At 40.4% G+C, this 16,513-nt stretch overlaps 1 protein-coding gene across 1 annotated transcript; it reads left to right on the top strand.

Annotated features, from left to right (window-relative positions):
* Positions 1-960: 960 nt before the first annotated feature.
* LOC146552328 (serine/threonine-protein phosphatase PP1-beta catalytic subunit-like) lies at positions 961-13,815 on the top strand. Its single transcript, XM_085256357.1, has 8 exons — positions 961-1,092; positions 5,025-5,156; positions 9,970-10,200; positions 10,275-10,379; positions 10,503-10,574; positions 10,855-11,006; positions 11,728-11,862; positions 11,954-13,815. Exons 1-8 carry the CDS (start codon positions 1,041-1,043, stop codon positions 12,056-12,058), a joined length of 984 nt encoding a protein of 327 aa, XP_085112483.1. The 5' UTR covers positions 961-1,040; the 3' UTR covers positions 12,059-13,815.
* The last annotated feature ends 2,698 nt before the right edge of the window (positions 13,816-16,513 follow it).

The following is a 16,513-nucleotide window of genomic DNA, read 5'->3' as shown; positions in this document are numbered from 1 at the left end:
CTGCCCACATTCAGGTCCAGACCAAAAAGGCTAGGCAGCGCCTGTATCACCTACGACAACTGAGGAAGTTCAGGGTCTCTCCAAAGATCCTCAGGATTTTCTATACAGGCGCTGTGGAGAGCATCCTCACACAGAACATGACATCGTGGTTTGGGAACAGCTGTGTGAAGGACCAAAAAGCTCTCCAGAGAGTGATCCGTAAAGCAGAACGCTGCTGCAGGATTGCTCTCCCCCCGCTCCAGGACACCTACACCAGGAGATGCCGGACTAGAGCAGCGCAGATACTGAAGGACCCGTCCCATCCTGGCAACAAACTTCTGCAATCTGGTAGAAGTTTCCGCATCATCCAGGCAAGGACAGAGAGACTCAAGAGGAGCTTCTATCCCCAAGCCATCCGGGCCCTAAACACACACACCCGCCCTCTCACATCATCTATAATTGACTGAGACAAGATTCTCTTCCAGACACTCTAAACCAAGGAACAATGTACATTCCAAATTCCTTTAATTTTAAATATGTTTATATTGTCTATCCTGTAAAATAGTCAGATGTCTATTCATATTAATGTACAAAATTCGCCTGCTTGCTGCTACTACTGCACATTCACCCAATGTATATACTATATATATATATATAATGTTCTTCCTCTACCCCCCCCCCCCCCCCCCCCCATTTTTGCACATGTCGAGGAGCGTGTCAGGCTACATTTCACTGTGTGTTATACTTGTATAACTATGCATGTGACAAATAAAGAACCTTGAACCTTGAACATGCTACTGTACCTTTCATACTTTTCGTACGTTTTTAGATTTCATCCCAATTCCTATTTAAACAATTGTAATTTTATTAATATTTTTGTATAGTTATAGTAGATGGTGGGTGTATATAAAGGAGGTAAAAAATAAAAAATAAAGTGGATTATTCACTAATCTGCTCCCTGGTCAAGGTCTTTGGCAACCGGTTTGTGAGCAACAACCCCCCCTGGTGTCGGCTGGGGGAACTGAAGCGGCCAACACTGTACGTACAACAGCAGTGTGAAGATGGCGGAGGGTGAATTGAACGTGGATAGCCTCATCTCTCGGCTGTTGGAAGGTGAACAATTTGAGTTATATTTACTGTGTGTTTTGTGGGGAACAGGTGAAGGGTTCGGTGTTCAAAAAATGGGGTTTAAATAATATCCGGTAACTGTCGCGGTTGCCTCGCAAAATGCAGGAAAGTGTTAGCTGGTAGGGCTAACGTCAGTCCATTTTAACGCTATGCCCGGCTAGCTTCGGCCAACGTTACCGTTAGCTGGTCGTGTTTATAAACACTGCAAGCGCTGAAAGCCTAGCGTGTGTTTGCGCAGCAATAATCTGCGGTTACGTTTGGCAGATAACGTATCGTGTCGTGGCCTTTACTTTAGTGTGTAATTAAACTTTCGGTCTGCTGTGTTTGCGGCATTTTTCGTTTTACCCCATTTGCCAAATTATGTGGGGCTGATGTCAAGAAGGAGGGGCGGGGACGTTTTCTTTCCTCCTCGTCCTGCGTGCATAGTATAAAGTCATTGTTACTGTTGTAGGTTGAATCGTTGTACTGTTACGCAGTAGTATTGCACATCCCTTTGGTTTAAACGCGTTTGCCCCACATCCGCGGTGCTGACGGTTGTCATTATTTTATTTGCTGCCCCCACAAAGTTTTGTGTATTAGTGACCTGGTTATTAGGTGTGCTCTATAAATAAGTGGAAAAGAATAATAATAATAAAACACAAATAGCTTTAATGGGTGTCGTTTATCACTAGATCCTGAATGAATCATAGCTGGTTAACTATTGGGTTGTTTTTTTAAATAAAGTTACCTTTTTTGGAGTGACTTGGTTTGGAGGTGTCTTTTTTAGTGGGTAGGTTGGTGTGATTCAGGACACTCATGCTCACATATTACCTTTATATATCTTTGTTCGCACTAAAGGTACATCAGAATTAAGAAACACACATGTGATAAAAGAATATTAGTGAAATATGTGTTTCTTTGGCTCATCTACAGGGATGTTTAAGTCATACTGTGTTCACAATGACGTTGTTTGCTTTTATACTTTGGGGAATTTTGGTGATGTCTAAGAATGAGGATATTTGGGCCAAGCAGAAAGAAGGATGATGGCTGACCAGCTGCTTCATAGAAGACCGTGAGTTTTCTGTTCCCCTGAGATATCCTTTGAGTCATAGCAGACCACTACAGCGAATTCAGCTGTCCTTGGCATACTTTCCACTGTTGTCTTTGACTCTGGGGGAGGATGCTAGGATAATTCTTGGTGGTAACTGCATCTCCCTGGGTTTCTTACCATTTCAGATTTAAAGAGTTGTTTTGAATACAGAAAGGTGACTTTGAGACAGCTGTGTGTGTGACTTTTGGCCAACCATTTATCTCTGCTCAAAAGTCCTCCGCTGACGCACTTTTCCTTGGCACTCAGCTCCAACTGTGACTTGTTGATTACATTGCTCATATTTGTAATGCCAGTTGAACTTGGCATTTGACGTCTTTCGTAAGTGATTAGTTTGGTAATAATCTTTGCGGTCTACAAAAGTTTTTTATTTTATTATTATGTTATTGTCTCATAGATAAGTATTTGGTTACCCTTTCAGTTACTGATGTGAGCATCATAAATAGTTATAACTGAGTATTAATTAAGCAATAAATACATGACACATCTTCTTTAATCAAAGGTTTTGCCTCAGAGCTGATTAGAATACTAAAGTAATACAAAACACAAACTCTGTTTTCCCAGTGTTTACCACAGATTCCCAGTTATATATCAAGAGACTCATAATGGTCTTGTGTCAAGTTTCTGAAGAAAGCCCTTTGAAATGCCTTTATTCTGCATTCCAGCATAACAAAGTAGCTTACTGTTTGTTTTTCTGTGTGAGAAAAAGTGTCATTGAGACTGCTTATTCATTCTTATAAAACATGTGAACGCTCGCACAGTTTAGCAAGACAAACAAACAATGATTCTGATTCTGATTGTTGCAAAATCCTTGTCATTGCTTCAGTTTGGCCTTTGCCCCCTCAGTAGTATTAAGTACATAATCTCTTTTAAAAGTGCCAGCCTGCAGAGTGCAAGTGCGAACAGTAAAAGGTTCACTGTTAAAGCTGAGCAGGCTAAACATCCAAGCTTAACTTGCTCTGCTCTGATGAGGCTGGGCTGTTGAGGAAAGAGCCTTACTTCTGCGATTTCATGCTCCGCACTCTGAGAAGCAGATGGGAAATGTAGCAGTGCTGATTCAGTAGATGGAGAATAAGAAATATTAACGGAGGAGCCGTTGAACAGTTTTTGACACTGTGGATTTGGTTTATATTCCTGTGATTTACTCGCTTAAACTCAGATTTGGTTGGATTTCTTAGCTAATGAAACACTGAGAGTCAGGGAGTTTCACTCTCAGTGTAAACAGAATGCATATAAATGTTTATATATGTACAGAAACATCAGGCACTAAGCTTTAGGAATTCCACACAAACACATCAATTTGAACTGCTCCCTTGTGGGGTCATTCTGTGGTCATTCTGTAATGGTATCCATTAAATACAACAGAAAAAGCTACATTGAAAAAGGGTATAGAAACTCATTCTCTGACTAACATGCATTCGCTTCACTAGGCTCAGCTACCCTTTATTGGGCTCTTTTGTGGGCGTCTAGCTTAAAGGCAATAACAAAATGGTTAGTTATTGCATAATTCCTCTGTTGTGGATTTGTTCATCACTTTTGTTTCCATGCAGAGAATATTTTCATGCCTTGCTTTGATTTGCTTTTTGTAATGTCAACCTAGGAGTTAAAAGAGAGTATTATGAGATCATTATTGAGTCTGTTATCCATTTATATTCATTTCAGCTTTTGTTCACAGTTACTACCATAACAAGTGGTTTTTCCTGCGTAAAGAAATGTTTGCCTCGCCTACAGGGTTTTTAGCCAATGCCAAAGGAACATGACTAGCGCCAGAATGATAAGAACTGAGAATAAAAATAGCAGTTGAAACCCTCTTTGCATGAGCTGTATAGCAGTTCAGCAAATTACCATTTAACAAGCAGAACGTACACTTAAATACTTTGTATCTTGACTTTCATCAACTCTCATTTAACCATAGCTGCCTCCCTCAAACGCATTCTTATGCTCTCTTCCACTGTTGCAATTAAATAATTTTAACTACTTTTGTTAAATTAAGTTTCATTTTTATCAGATTGTCAGTAATAATAAGAAAATGCATAGATTTCTGTCAAATAGGACATTACAGTCCAATTGCCTTTACTTTACATAGACTAGTCACGCTTACTGTCGTGCGTAGTCATCTCCCAAAGGCTGATTCTAAGCCAGGGATGACTCTGATTACTGGTATGATTTTGCATAGCTATAATGCTGTGTGACTGATAATGTGCTCTTTATAGACAATCTTTAAGAAATATTCAGAAATATTACATTTTTTTTCAGACCTGAAATTGAAAATGTCAAATATATCAGGCACAGACTATTTCAAACAATATAAAACTTAACTTTTGTCTATTCCAGCCTCCAGATAAGATGGCAAGCAAGTAGTTCTTAAGTTATAATCTCACTTTTCATATCTTTGTCTGTTTCAGCTGCTGACTATAACCAGCATTTGCATTTCTCACTCCCCTTTTTTATCGTTATAAGATAAATCTTCACCCAGAGCTGTGGCGGAACGCCAGAAAGTAGGCTTAAGCTACTGCAGCTACACAGCCAATAAACCCACACCAGTGCTCAGATGCAAGCTGCTCTCACAGAATAAGCAGCGTGTTTCTAAAGTATGGCTGAGAATAAGCAGCTACAGCTACAGAATCATTACGCCCTCAGTTTATTGGCTTTTGTGATACTGCCACAAGTATTTTTCCCTTAGGTGAAGCATTATTCTGTCATGGCCTAATTTTGATGAAGTTTGTGTTGCTGGTGTTGTTTTGTTTTTTGGGAGTTTTTTTACACACTGATTGTTGATAACTCACTCACTTGACAATAGCACTGACTGTGTAGTTTGTCTCCTCCTTAGTGCGGGGATGTCGCCCGGGGAAGATAGTCCAGATGACAGAGGCGGAGGTGCGGGGTCTTTGCATCAAATCCAGGGAGATCTTCCTCAGCCAACCCATCCTGCTGGAGCTGGAAGCGCCCCTGAAGATCTGTGGTCAGTGTTTTCTGCCCTGACCTAACTCTCAATTAAATTGTTTACGAACACAGAAAATTAAAGGAACCTAAAAACATGGGCACCATTGATATTTTGTCTGTTTGTTTTCCCTTTGGTCCAATAATTGGTTTAACACGTACTCTATAGGTTTTGATTATTTTTCTGCGGCCTTTTGAAATGTCAAACAACAACATAATCTGAATTTTTAATGCTATAGTCTGGCTGCAAAGGGTTGGGTGCACTGATGGCAAACCCCCACTCTGCAAAGCACAGACCACAAACTTTGCATAGCCCACAGCAGCAATCTATTTCTTTGATGCAGCTCAGACTTATGTAACCAGACCGGGTAACACTGTCTTATCCTGGGTCATATAGTAAGTCACTGTTACTCTCTTGACTCAGCTGCTCCATGTATGTAACAGAGAATACATTCACACATATGCACAGATTACACACATACTATAGATAAATGAAAAACAAGCAGAGAAATACACTTTTACAAGTGAGCTTCTTCTTTCTGCTTTTGAAATAGCCATCACTGTTGCTGTGCCTAACTGGCTTCTGCATATCTCTGCACACTCCCACATGCTTTATCTCATTCCTCCAGTGTATTGCAGCAACTTCAAACAACTCTGAACTGTCTATTACATGTGTCTGCCCTTGAAAGTAATACTGTATACCACCTAAACACTCAGCCTCAGATAGCGCTATTTATATTGTAAGTGAAGCAGTAAGGAATTTTAATTGAATGCTGACATTGGTGGTGTCTATATGTCTAACATCTCAGTGATCAGTACAGCTAGCTTTACAAAGGCCATGTCTGCCTTTCTCCATACAGGTCTAACTTTGATGAGTTCTAGATGGTGCTGTTTGTAATTGTAACTTTATATGTTTAGTTCTTGAACCTATAACCTCAGGCTAATTAGCTGCCTTTAACCCACAGCTGTGATGGCAGGCAAGCACTGACTATAAAGACCAAACAGTGAATGTCTTCAATTATTTACTTAGGTCACATGGATCAGGTTCTGAACTTACTTGCACACGATCTCATCTGCTTATCGTAATTCTACTAGTGAATGTTTCCCAAGCTTGCAGCTTTGCCACTGTGTAAACTTAAACGCAGACTTCTAATAACCATCATTATGAGGGTGAGGATTTTTATTTTTTTTTGCTACAAAAAAATAATCTATGATTTAAAAAAAAAAAAAACAACCCACCATCTTGTAATTAGAGTTGTCTGCAAAATAACCAAAGGGTTAGATTTGTTAATCAGTTGAATTAGTTGAAGAAAGACCACAAACATCAATGCTGTGTGCTCTGTGTATGAGCAGGCCTGAGGTAAATCGTAAATGTGAAACAATTCTCCAAATCCTTGGTTTATATTATGAGCCTCAGTTTCAGAATTATTATACCCCTAGCAAATAAGATACCTTTTATTACTTCTTGACTACAAGGAGTGATTAAGAAGCAGCACAAACAGTTCACAAATTGAAGAGAATAATATGAAAGTATTATGATATGAACTATGAAACAGAAATTGCTTACGATAATTATCTCTCTTTTCCATACTTGCCCAAAGACATGCTATCCTTGTGTGTTTTTAATGAGAGTGATAGAGGATACTTGAGCCCCTGTTTAGTTTAGTTATAGAGTAAGTTTATTATCCTTTTGCTGCAGCTAGAATAAACTCTCACACTATCCATGGAAACATAAAGAGGACCTAAAGCTATTGGAACTGCAAAACATCACTAAGATTTTACAAATTCTGCCAAGGTGCAATATAAACTTCACTTTAATTTGGTGCAATTTTGCTCTTAACGAGACTGTGGTGTTTGTCCCAAGTAGGGAGCACATTAGGCGGGTGTGTGTTGATAGTTAGTTAGAACAGAACACAAGATTGCACCACAAATCAGTTTCAATTGTAGACTTTTTCCTTTAATTAAGACGTCTCTAGTTTTCTTGATTAAAGACCCTGGATTAAGTTGATTGCAAGTCTGTCTGCGATGCTAAAATAGATTCTTTTCTTGCATTTACCATCATTATCGTTAAATCACAGAATTCGGCAAGGTCAGTCTTTAACCAGACAGCTGTTTATTTTGTTTTTGTTGAAGGAAAGTGGTAAAGGACAAACTTAAGGAAGAAGGGAAAAAAACATGTGACAGGGTTTGGCCTCAGCCAGTGGAGCAAGAGTGTTTCTAGAAGCAGGAGGAAACATTGCTGTATTAGGCTACTGTAATATTTTAAAGATCACGAAAACTTGATCTGTGTACTGTACCTGTTTTATTTACATTTGTTGTTTTTCTTTAAATTTGACGTGTGCGTCATGATCCCCAAGGTGATATTCTTACCTGAACACACTATACTATCGTTCGAGACAATAACCCTGTTAGCTTAGTGTTTACAAATATACTCTGAGCGGTATTATTCAGTATTCCTAAAACACCTGTACTCTAATGCTTGTACCACAAATGGACAACATATCCCATGCTGTTGTGCACTGTTGTTTTTCTAAAAATGTTTTATGAACTTTTATATTGCGTCCTCTTGGAAGATAAATCCTGCTAATTTGCGGTTCTGCATTGTGTTTTGTTTTGTTTTTAGCTTTCCTTTTTCTGCACTGGTTTTGAACCCATAATCTCTGTGCTTCTACTGTCTGTTTGTTTTGACGGAACAGAAACAGGCCAAGTAAATAATTCACTCACTGACATCCTACAGTTTCTTGTAAGAGTGCAGGCAGAGGCTGCCCTTTTTTTTAAAAAAAACAAACAAACCAAAAAAAATCCTGCAAATTCACATTCATATCAGTATGTTTCATTTCATTTTTTTTTCTTTTTTTTCATGTTAGTCATACAGTAGCTCTTAGTGTGGAATTGATCATACCGAGTGTAAAATGAACCTGGCAGACCTTTGTGAGCAAAACAAATACTGTCTGTGACTTGTACTAATAGTAATTTAAAATATATTAAACTTGTACAGGTAAAATCTGGATATTCAGCATCATCAGTGGAGAAGGGAGAAATAAAAAGTTGCCATAGTATCACACCTCAGCTAAAGTTAACATAATAGTAAGCTATAGTTGACCTCCATCAGACATCCATCCATTTTTCTTCTTCTTATCCAGTCCAAGGTCATGAGCCTATCCCTGTCATAGGGCAAGAAAGAGGTAACACCCTAAACAGACACAACAGAGACAAACAGCCGTTCATGCCTATGGCCAATTTAGAATCAGCAGTTAACCTAGGATGCATGTGTTTGGGAACTTCAGAAAACTCAGTTATAAACCATCCAGGCACAGGGAGAACATGCAATTTCCATCCAGAAAGGCAGTGCTAACCACCATGTCACTATGCCACCCTCCACAACTCAAAATGGGAAAATAACAAACAAAAAAAATGCTGATCCCTCTCTTACACCCCAGCCCACCCACCAACTCCTCATGTCTCTCTGATGAGCAGGTTAAACTCCAGATATCACTTTAAAAACAGCAATTAAAGTGGTAGTTTGGACTTTTAAGAAGCTTTGCTGATTTCATACTGACAGCTTATGACCTGGATTTTGTGCATTAATGTCTGCATTAATATGTAATTCGCTCACGTTTCAATATTGTAATATTAATGTGAAGGATTATGAAGTTGTTACTACAGTGTAAATGCCTTAGATCTTGACCAGTGGGCTGCATGTCTGGAGCAAAACTTTAAATAAATAGATAAAGTAGGAGGCTGTGAAACACAAGCCAGCCAGCTAAGAACACCAAAAACAGAAAATAACATACTGCCAGACTTAAAGCTATTCCATAAATTATTTGTTTGCATGGAAGAATGTGCCTTTGCATGCTGTCCTAAGTGTAGGCCTGTAGCCATATACGATTTGGTGCCAGCCTTGGTTTGGGTTTTGGTGCATGGATGCCTGATGGGCACCGTGAAATAGGGGAAAAAATCATGCCAGCCAACCTCAATATGACTTCAATATAAAATTTACTTTTTCATTGGTCATTTTATTTTAAGGCCAGACAGCTGGACTGCTTAACAAGGGCTGTCATTTCATTGTAATTTGTGCCATGTTGTAATGAGTGTGGTGCATGAATTGGCTTTCCGTTTTGGTCATAATAAAGCCTGTTATTATTGCAACGCTTTTCTGGTAGGCCTCTCTGTAGTCATCTGTGTCTGGAGCACTTAGCCCAAATTAGAGCATCTCTTTAGCTGGTGCAAGAGGATATAAAAGGAAGCAGGTCTTGGCTAGGTGATGAAGTGAGTCTCCTCTGCAGAGACCCTGTGCTCTGGTGAGAGCGACTACCGCTCATCACTGCCTGTCTAAATGTCAAAGAGGAAGGAAATTGAGCGTTAATCCTCAGAGAGTGGTTAAAATTAAAGCAAGTTTGTGTAGATATGTGTGTGTGTGTGGATTTTTGGATGGATGTCCTTTTGTAATTAATGTGGATTGCGAGCGTTCTTTGCCTCAGTAGCTTACTTTGCGTGCTCTGGTGACAGTTTTAATGGTTTTTGTGTGTGTGTGTGTGTGTGTGTGTGTGTTGTTTGGCTTGCTCACGCAGTCCTAATATAGGCTCAGTCTTATGTCCCAACCAAACTACATGTCTTGCAGATCTTATCTTAAAATCCAAACAACTTCAGTGAGTTGTGCATGTAGGAGCCAGGAGGTAGAAAAACACAGCATTAAAAATATTTCTACACTTTTTTTCCCTCTAGGCAGAATTCTCCTCCTGCCTGTCTCTGTTTAACTACAACATCCTGCCTTTAAACTGTCAAATTAACACCCTTACTTGCCTGTCCCCTCATCCCTTTTACCTCTGTTTCAGGTGATATTCATGGGCAGTACACAGACCTATTGAGGCTGTTTGAATATGGTGGCTTCCCTCCAGAGGCAAATTACCTTTTCCTGGGTGATTATGTAGACAGAGGGAAACAATCCCTGGAAACCATTTGCCTTCTGCTTGCCTACAAGATCAAATACCCAGAGAACTTTTTCCTGCTCAGGGGCAACCATGAGTGTGCTTCCATCAACCGCATCTATGGGTTCTACGACGAGTGTAAGTACTAATAAACTGAGGCTTTACACAGGTGCAGTTCAGTTCTGAGAATATCTTTTGATTTCTTTCACCAGGCAAGCGCAGGTTCAACATCAAGTTGTGGAAGACTTTCACTGACTGCTTTAACTGCCTCCCCATTGCTGCTATTATTGATGAGAAAATCTTCTGCTGCCATGGAGGTGAGGGAGCTACCGTCGACACTCGCTGCCCTGAATCTGAACTGCAGCTTTTTATTAACCCGTGTTTGAAATAGCTCTATAGTTTCTTTAATCAAAAGCAATCTTTTTGCCTTTTTGTTCCAGGGCTGTCACCGGACTTGCAGTCGATGGAGCAAATCCGCAGGATCATGAGGCCCACAGACGTGCCCGACACAGGTACTGTGTGTACCTGCACGTTCTTAGATGTATGCTCGTACTTGACACTGAACATGTTCACTTCCTCTGGATTCCTCCCAGGAATTTAAGTTTATTTTTAAATAGAAAAAACAGCCTCGCTCTTCCTGAGTGTATGACTGTTTCATCAGTAGATCATCTTTGTTACATCAGCCAAGGTTTTAGCAGATTTTTCCATTTGTCTGTTTATTCTCTCCTTTCCACTTTTTTCCCCGCTTTGTGTTCCTCGGGTCCATCTATCTTCTACCTGTGTGTATCCCAGGTCTGCTGTGTGACCTGTTGTGGTCAGATCCAGACAAGGATGTACAAGGCTGGGGAGAGAACGACCGCGGGGTCTCCTTCACCTTCGGAGCAGATGTGGTCAGTAAGTTCCTAAACCGGCATGACCTGGACCTCATCTGCAGAGCCCACCAGGTAATTGGGAGTGGAATTGGGTACGAGTCTGATTGTGAAGTGAAAGTTCCTGTAGGCACAAAGCTAGGATATTGATTAGCCTTTTTCTTTCTTTTTTTCTGTGATTTAAAATTGTTTATCCATTTGCTTCAGTTATGTCCATCCTCAATTTTAATTAATGTTGTTGATGAGAGGACACAGAAAACAGAGCAGAAAACATCTATTAATAGAAGCTTTCTAATTTCCTGCTCCCATTCGTTCTCTGTATTCCTCCCATGTATTGTACATACAGGCACTCAGTTTATAATATTTTTTCTTGTTTAAAATATTATTATGCAAACTATGACGAGGCACTTTATTCATTTACGGCCTGGAGATAGAATAGATGTCTCTTGCTTAACTTGATCTCCTACCAGTGGAGTGGAGTGCATGGAGAAAGGTAAACAGGAGCAACACTTGTAGTATAAAGAGTCATCCACTTATGACACTGTTGCCTGTTGATTGTCACAAATAAGACTTTCTCAAAGTACTGATCATACAACTGAACAATCAGGAGACTGGTTCCTAAGTTACCCACGGTTATTTCAGCTCTGCATTTGGTTTTTCTTATTGATTTCAGATGTAGGTGGTTACGTACACTCAACCTTGATAGCAAACTTGGATTGTGAAACTAGCTGAAGGCCTGTTTCTTGGTATTGATTTTTTTGTAGGCGCTGGAATAATGTCATCTTTCTTTTAACAGGTTGTGGAGGATGGATACGAGTTCTTTGCCAAACGCCAACTGGTCACACTTTTCTCTGCTCCAAACTACTGCGGGGAGTTTGATAATGCAGGCGGTATGATGAGTGTTGATGAATCCCTCATGTGCTCCTTCCAGGTAGTGTGAAAACCATTTGCCTTTTTCGGGTGTTTGTTTTATGTGTGTGTGAACTGACAGTGACACATTTCTCTGTGTTTGTGTTTTAAAGATCCTAAAGCCCTCAGAGAAGAAGGCCAAGTATCAGTACGGTGGTGTAAATTCTGGCCGGCCCGTCACCCCACCCCGCACCACCCAAGCCCCCAAGAAGAGGTGAACATACAACCGTGGCTCTCCCTCCTCCTTCTCACCTCATACAACCCCCGTCTGCCGTCATGGCACCCCTCTGTAACTCCCCTGTATAGTGAAGATACAGGGCTTATCTAATTGCCCGAATCTTTTTTTCTCCTCCTTCCCCACTCAACCAACCCCCCGTCAACTCCACTGACAGCTCTTTTCTTAATGTGTACGTGTACATAAATTTGCTGTGACCAATCTTTTTCTCTTTTTTTGCCTGTTTGTTGGTATTTTTGATATTATTAACAAATAATCTTTTTTGGTGGTTTTATTTCTAATGCTTTGTTTTCTTTCTTCTCTGGTTTTCTGGGCTTCTGTGTTGTGTAAAGGAATGGCTACTCTGTTTAGAGCGGCAACATGACCAAGTCACCATAAATCTTTTTCAAAACAAAATGAAGGTTCAACGTTATTTTGCCTTGACCTCTGAAAAAGCCGAGAGAATCTTTTCCGTGTGTTTCAGTTCAGACTGCGGTTTCTGTGCAATGATAGTTCCCTAGACACAAATAACATTTCTTTTAATCCAGTTTAACATCTTAAACTCGTTACAGCATGTGCAGTGCACTTTGTGGTTGTTGTGCACAAGCCCGTTTTATATATTTAACCAATGAGAAAGCGCAACTCCCAATGAGTAGCAGAGAATGTGAACAGACCGACTTGAATGAAATATAGAGGCTAAATCAGATGCTGCTGGCAGTGACACGCTCTACCCGAAAACAACGCCCTCTGGGCATCGATTTCTCCACTCTGTTAATGCCTCCCTGCGCCACAGCTCCACTCCCACACAAAAACATGCCGCTCTCCACAGAAAGCTGGCATTAACCTTTTCTTTGGTGTATTTAATATTTGTTCTGATTAGGATAATTTGCCTTCATTAAAAAAAAAAAAAAGATCTTGATTTATAGTGAAAGGTGAGCGAGAGAGACTTTTTGAATGTTTGAATGTCTGTGGTGGGTTAAGTTCTTGCAGAAGCATTTATGACAGTGGTGGGTTTTAAATGGGAGCAGCTAATATAAGGAGATTGTGCTCTGCAAAGCTGGATCTTTGTATGGAGAGAATAAAGATAAGAAATGTTAAACCACTGGCTGCAATTTCACAGGATTCTAAATAAGCTCTTACATTGTTTAAAAAAAAAAAAAGCTTGACAAAATGCCCCACAATATTACAAGTGTTTAGTTCAACGTGCATGTAGCACAGTGAAAACAAACACAAAGCTTTTTAGAAGCTTTGTGGGAAAATGCCAGCCGTCCAGGATAAACTGATCGAGTTGGGAGTGGGTGGCGGAGCAGGCAGTTTTAGCATCACTGTACGATTGTGTTGCCACCTGGTGTGTAAATACAATACTACAGTTAAAAAAATGATAAGATTTCAAATTAGACACTTCAGGATGGAGCTTCATCATATTAGCAGTCCACACATGGGGTGTCCTTTGCTACAAGAAAGTACTTAGACACTGGCCAGCAATAAGCTTGGTTGGTGAGTCAGCTTTAGTGTGCTGCACATGAGGTGCAGTTGAAATTTTGTGAAAAACAGTTGCCTCTTTTCTTTCATTCTTTCTACTTTGTTTTGCTCTTTGTTGTATTTTTATGTTGTCTGTTCACATTGTTTACTTTCATTTCACTTAATTTATTTCCTAATAATGATAATAAGAATAAAATGAGGTGTTACCAAAATCTGTTTTGCAATTTGTACAAGTTTGTTTGAAAGTCTTTAAATTCAATAAAATGGATGGAACCTAAACGCTGTTTTTAAATTATTGACTGTAATGTGTGGGCAGCTTTTACACACTGTACACTTATTTGTCACAATATATAGTTAAAGTTTTATATTCTCCTGGCTTAAATAAGAGAGGGTCCACATTTGCGTGGTCATTTTGTCTCCTCCTCCATCACCCTATATCTAATATCCTCTGTCACACCAACCCTCTCATGCCCTCCTTCACTACATCCATGAATCTTGTCTGTGCCCTTCCTCTTTTACTCCTCCTGCCTGGCAGGTCAATATTCAACATCCTTTGTGCAGTATATCTTTTTTTTTTTTTGTCAAGGGCACTGTTTCCAAACCATGCATCATAGCAGGCCTCACTACCCTCTTGTAAACCTTTCCTCTTACTCCTGCTGCTATCCTTCTGTCACCAATCACCCCTGGCACTCATCTTTACCCACTCCACCTTAGCTGCACTGTATTTCACTTCTCTGGTCTAATATCTATTGCTTTGGACATTTGACCCCCAAGTATTTAAACTCGTCCACCTTCACTACCTCTGCTCTTTGTATCTATATTGTTACACCTGCCTCCTTGTCATTCACACACATAATCTGTTTTGCATCTACTGACTTTCCTTTCTCTTCTCCAGAGCATACCTTCACCTCTCTAGTCTCTCTTAGACCTACTCTCTCCTCTCACTGCAGATCACAATGTTGTCTGCAAACATTAATATTTGTCCACTCTTGCCTGACCTCATCTTTCAGCCTATCCATCACTGCTGCAAACCAGAAAACCTCCAGAGCCAATCCCAGATGTCATCCCAACCCTACTTTGAACTCAAAGGTCACGCCTTCCACATACCTCACCCCTGTCTCACTGTACTCCACCACCCTCAGATACTTCACTGCCACTCCCGAATTCCTATTGGCACCCTATCAAATGCTTTCTCTAGATCTACAAAAATACACAGTGCAACTCCTTCTGAGCTTCTCTGTAATTCTCCATCAGCACTGTCATAGTAAACATCACATCTGTGGTGCTCTTTCTCAGCATGAGGCCATGCTACTGCTCATTGATCACCACCTCTGCTTAACAAAGCTTCATCAACTCTTTCCCATGGCTTCATGATATAGCTTATCATCCCTCTGTAGTTACTACAGGTCTGAACATTGTGCTTCTTCTTGAAAGTCAGTGCTAACACACTTCTCCATCCCAAACAAAAAACAATCTGGAAAAAAAGTCCACGGCTCTCTCTCCAAGTCTCTCCAAGACATCTTCATACCTCCACAAGTATGTCATCTGAATCAACCATCATTCCTACTCTTCATCTTCTTCATAGCTGGCCTCGCTTCCCTTCACTCATCCTATGCACTAACTAACTTTCCTTAATTTGTCCTCCTCTCACTCTCATTTCCCTCATTCAACAGCTCTTCAAAGTGCTCTACTCCTTTCATATTTTCAACACACCCTCTTCACTCATTCATACATTTCCATCTCCATCCTTTTGTATGCAGCAGAAGTGAACCAGTGTGGCAGTTTAGGCAGCTAAAAATGCCAAACAACTCTAAGGCCATTTCAGAGCCCTCTGGAAAAAAAGGCCTGAACACAATGAGGTCAGTGACAGAGAAAACAGTGAGGGTCCAAGTGGAGATGAGATGAGAGCCAACCAACAATGAGCCATAGTACCACTTTCAGAACAATAAAGAAATAGCAATGGGGTTTTTATTTATTTGTAAACATGTGCACAAAATAATCTTCTTTCATAACCTGTGGAAACACTGCTGGAGGCTATCATCATCACTGGATATATTCACTGTCCACAGACTTCACATAGGAAAAGGTCAGATAAGGAGGAGTCCTCTGTTTCTCCTTTGGTTGTGTCACTGGTTTTTCCATTCAAAATGTCACTACCCAGATAATTCTGGAATAACATTTGATTGAATAATCACTCCAAACTAATTATTGTACATATTAAATGTTAAGATTATTCACTGAAACAAATCTGATCTTTGAAGTTAAACCACTGTTTCAAATGAGGTTTGTTGGTTTGAATAGTGATGTTGCATTCACAGAAATGCTTTGATTTACACAACATTACAATATGATATATAATTAACAATGAATATGCAAGGAGTGGAGTCAGTGAAGGTAAATGAGTTTAAACCTGTCAACCATCTAAAGCAATGGACAGTACACATGAGGACTAAGGGAGTGCAGGCAGCGCGGTGTGGATGAAGACAAGACGATAGACCTGCTGTGATGTTTGGTTTGTAGACAGCAGCCATCATGGGGTGTATCTGGGATGATCAGGAAGAGGAGTACAGAAGTCTGGTGAGGAACTTTGTCGCATGGAGTCACACAAACCACCTGCAACTCAACACCTCAAAGACTAAGGAACTGGTTGTGGACTTCGGGAGGTCCAGAGAAGGTCCACTGCCGGTTCAGATAGAGGGGGAGGAGGTGGAGGTGGTCAACAAGTACAAGTACCTCGGGCTGTGGGTGGACAATAAACTGGACTGGTCATGCAACACAGAGCACCTGTATAAAAAAGCCCAAAGCCGACTGTACTTCCTTAGGAGGCTGAGGTCTTTTAACATCTGCAGGAAGCTCCTGAGGATGTTTTACCAGTCAGTGGTTGCTGGAGTACTTTTCTATGCTGTGGTGTGCTGGGGGAGCAGCACAGCAAAGAAGGACTCATGCAGGCTAGAGAAACTGATCAGGAAGGCTAGCT

This window comes from Mchenga conophoros, linkage group LG19, assembly GCF_057382185.1.
Source record: "Mchenga conophoros isolate Kocher_MC1m ecotype Shallow Benthic linkage group LG19, M_conophoros_male_GT1.1, whole genome shotgun sequence".
NCBI lineage: Eukaryota > Metazoa > Chordata > Actinopteri > Cichliformes > Cichlidae > Mchenga > Mchenga conophoros.
The sequence above is the reverse complement of the archived record's forward strand: the minus strand, read 5'-3'. Positions and strand labels throughout refer to the sequence as shown.

Bases quoted from the DNA above. Each gene is read 5' to 3' on its own strand.
- LOC146552328 (XM_085256357.1), top strand. From the start codon at position 1,041: ATGGCGGAGGGTGAATTGAACGTGGATAGCCTCATCTCTCGGCTGTTG. The intron at 5,157-9,969 runs GTCAGTGTTTTC...CCTCTGTTTCAG, and splicing joins AGCGCCCCTGAAGATCTGTG to GTGATATTCATGGGCAGTAC. The intron at 11,863-11,953 runs GTAGTGTGAAAA...TGTGTTTTAAAG, and splicing joins CCCTCATGTGCTCCTTCCAG to ATCCTAAAGCCCTCAGAGAA.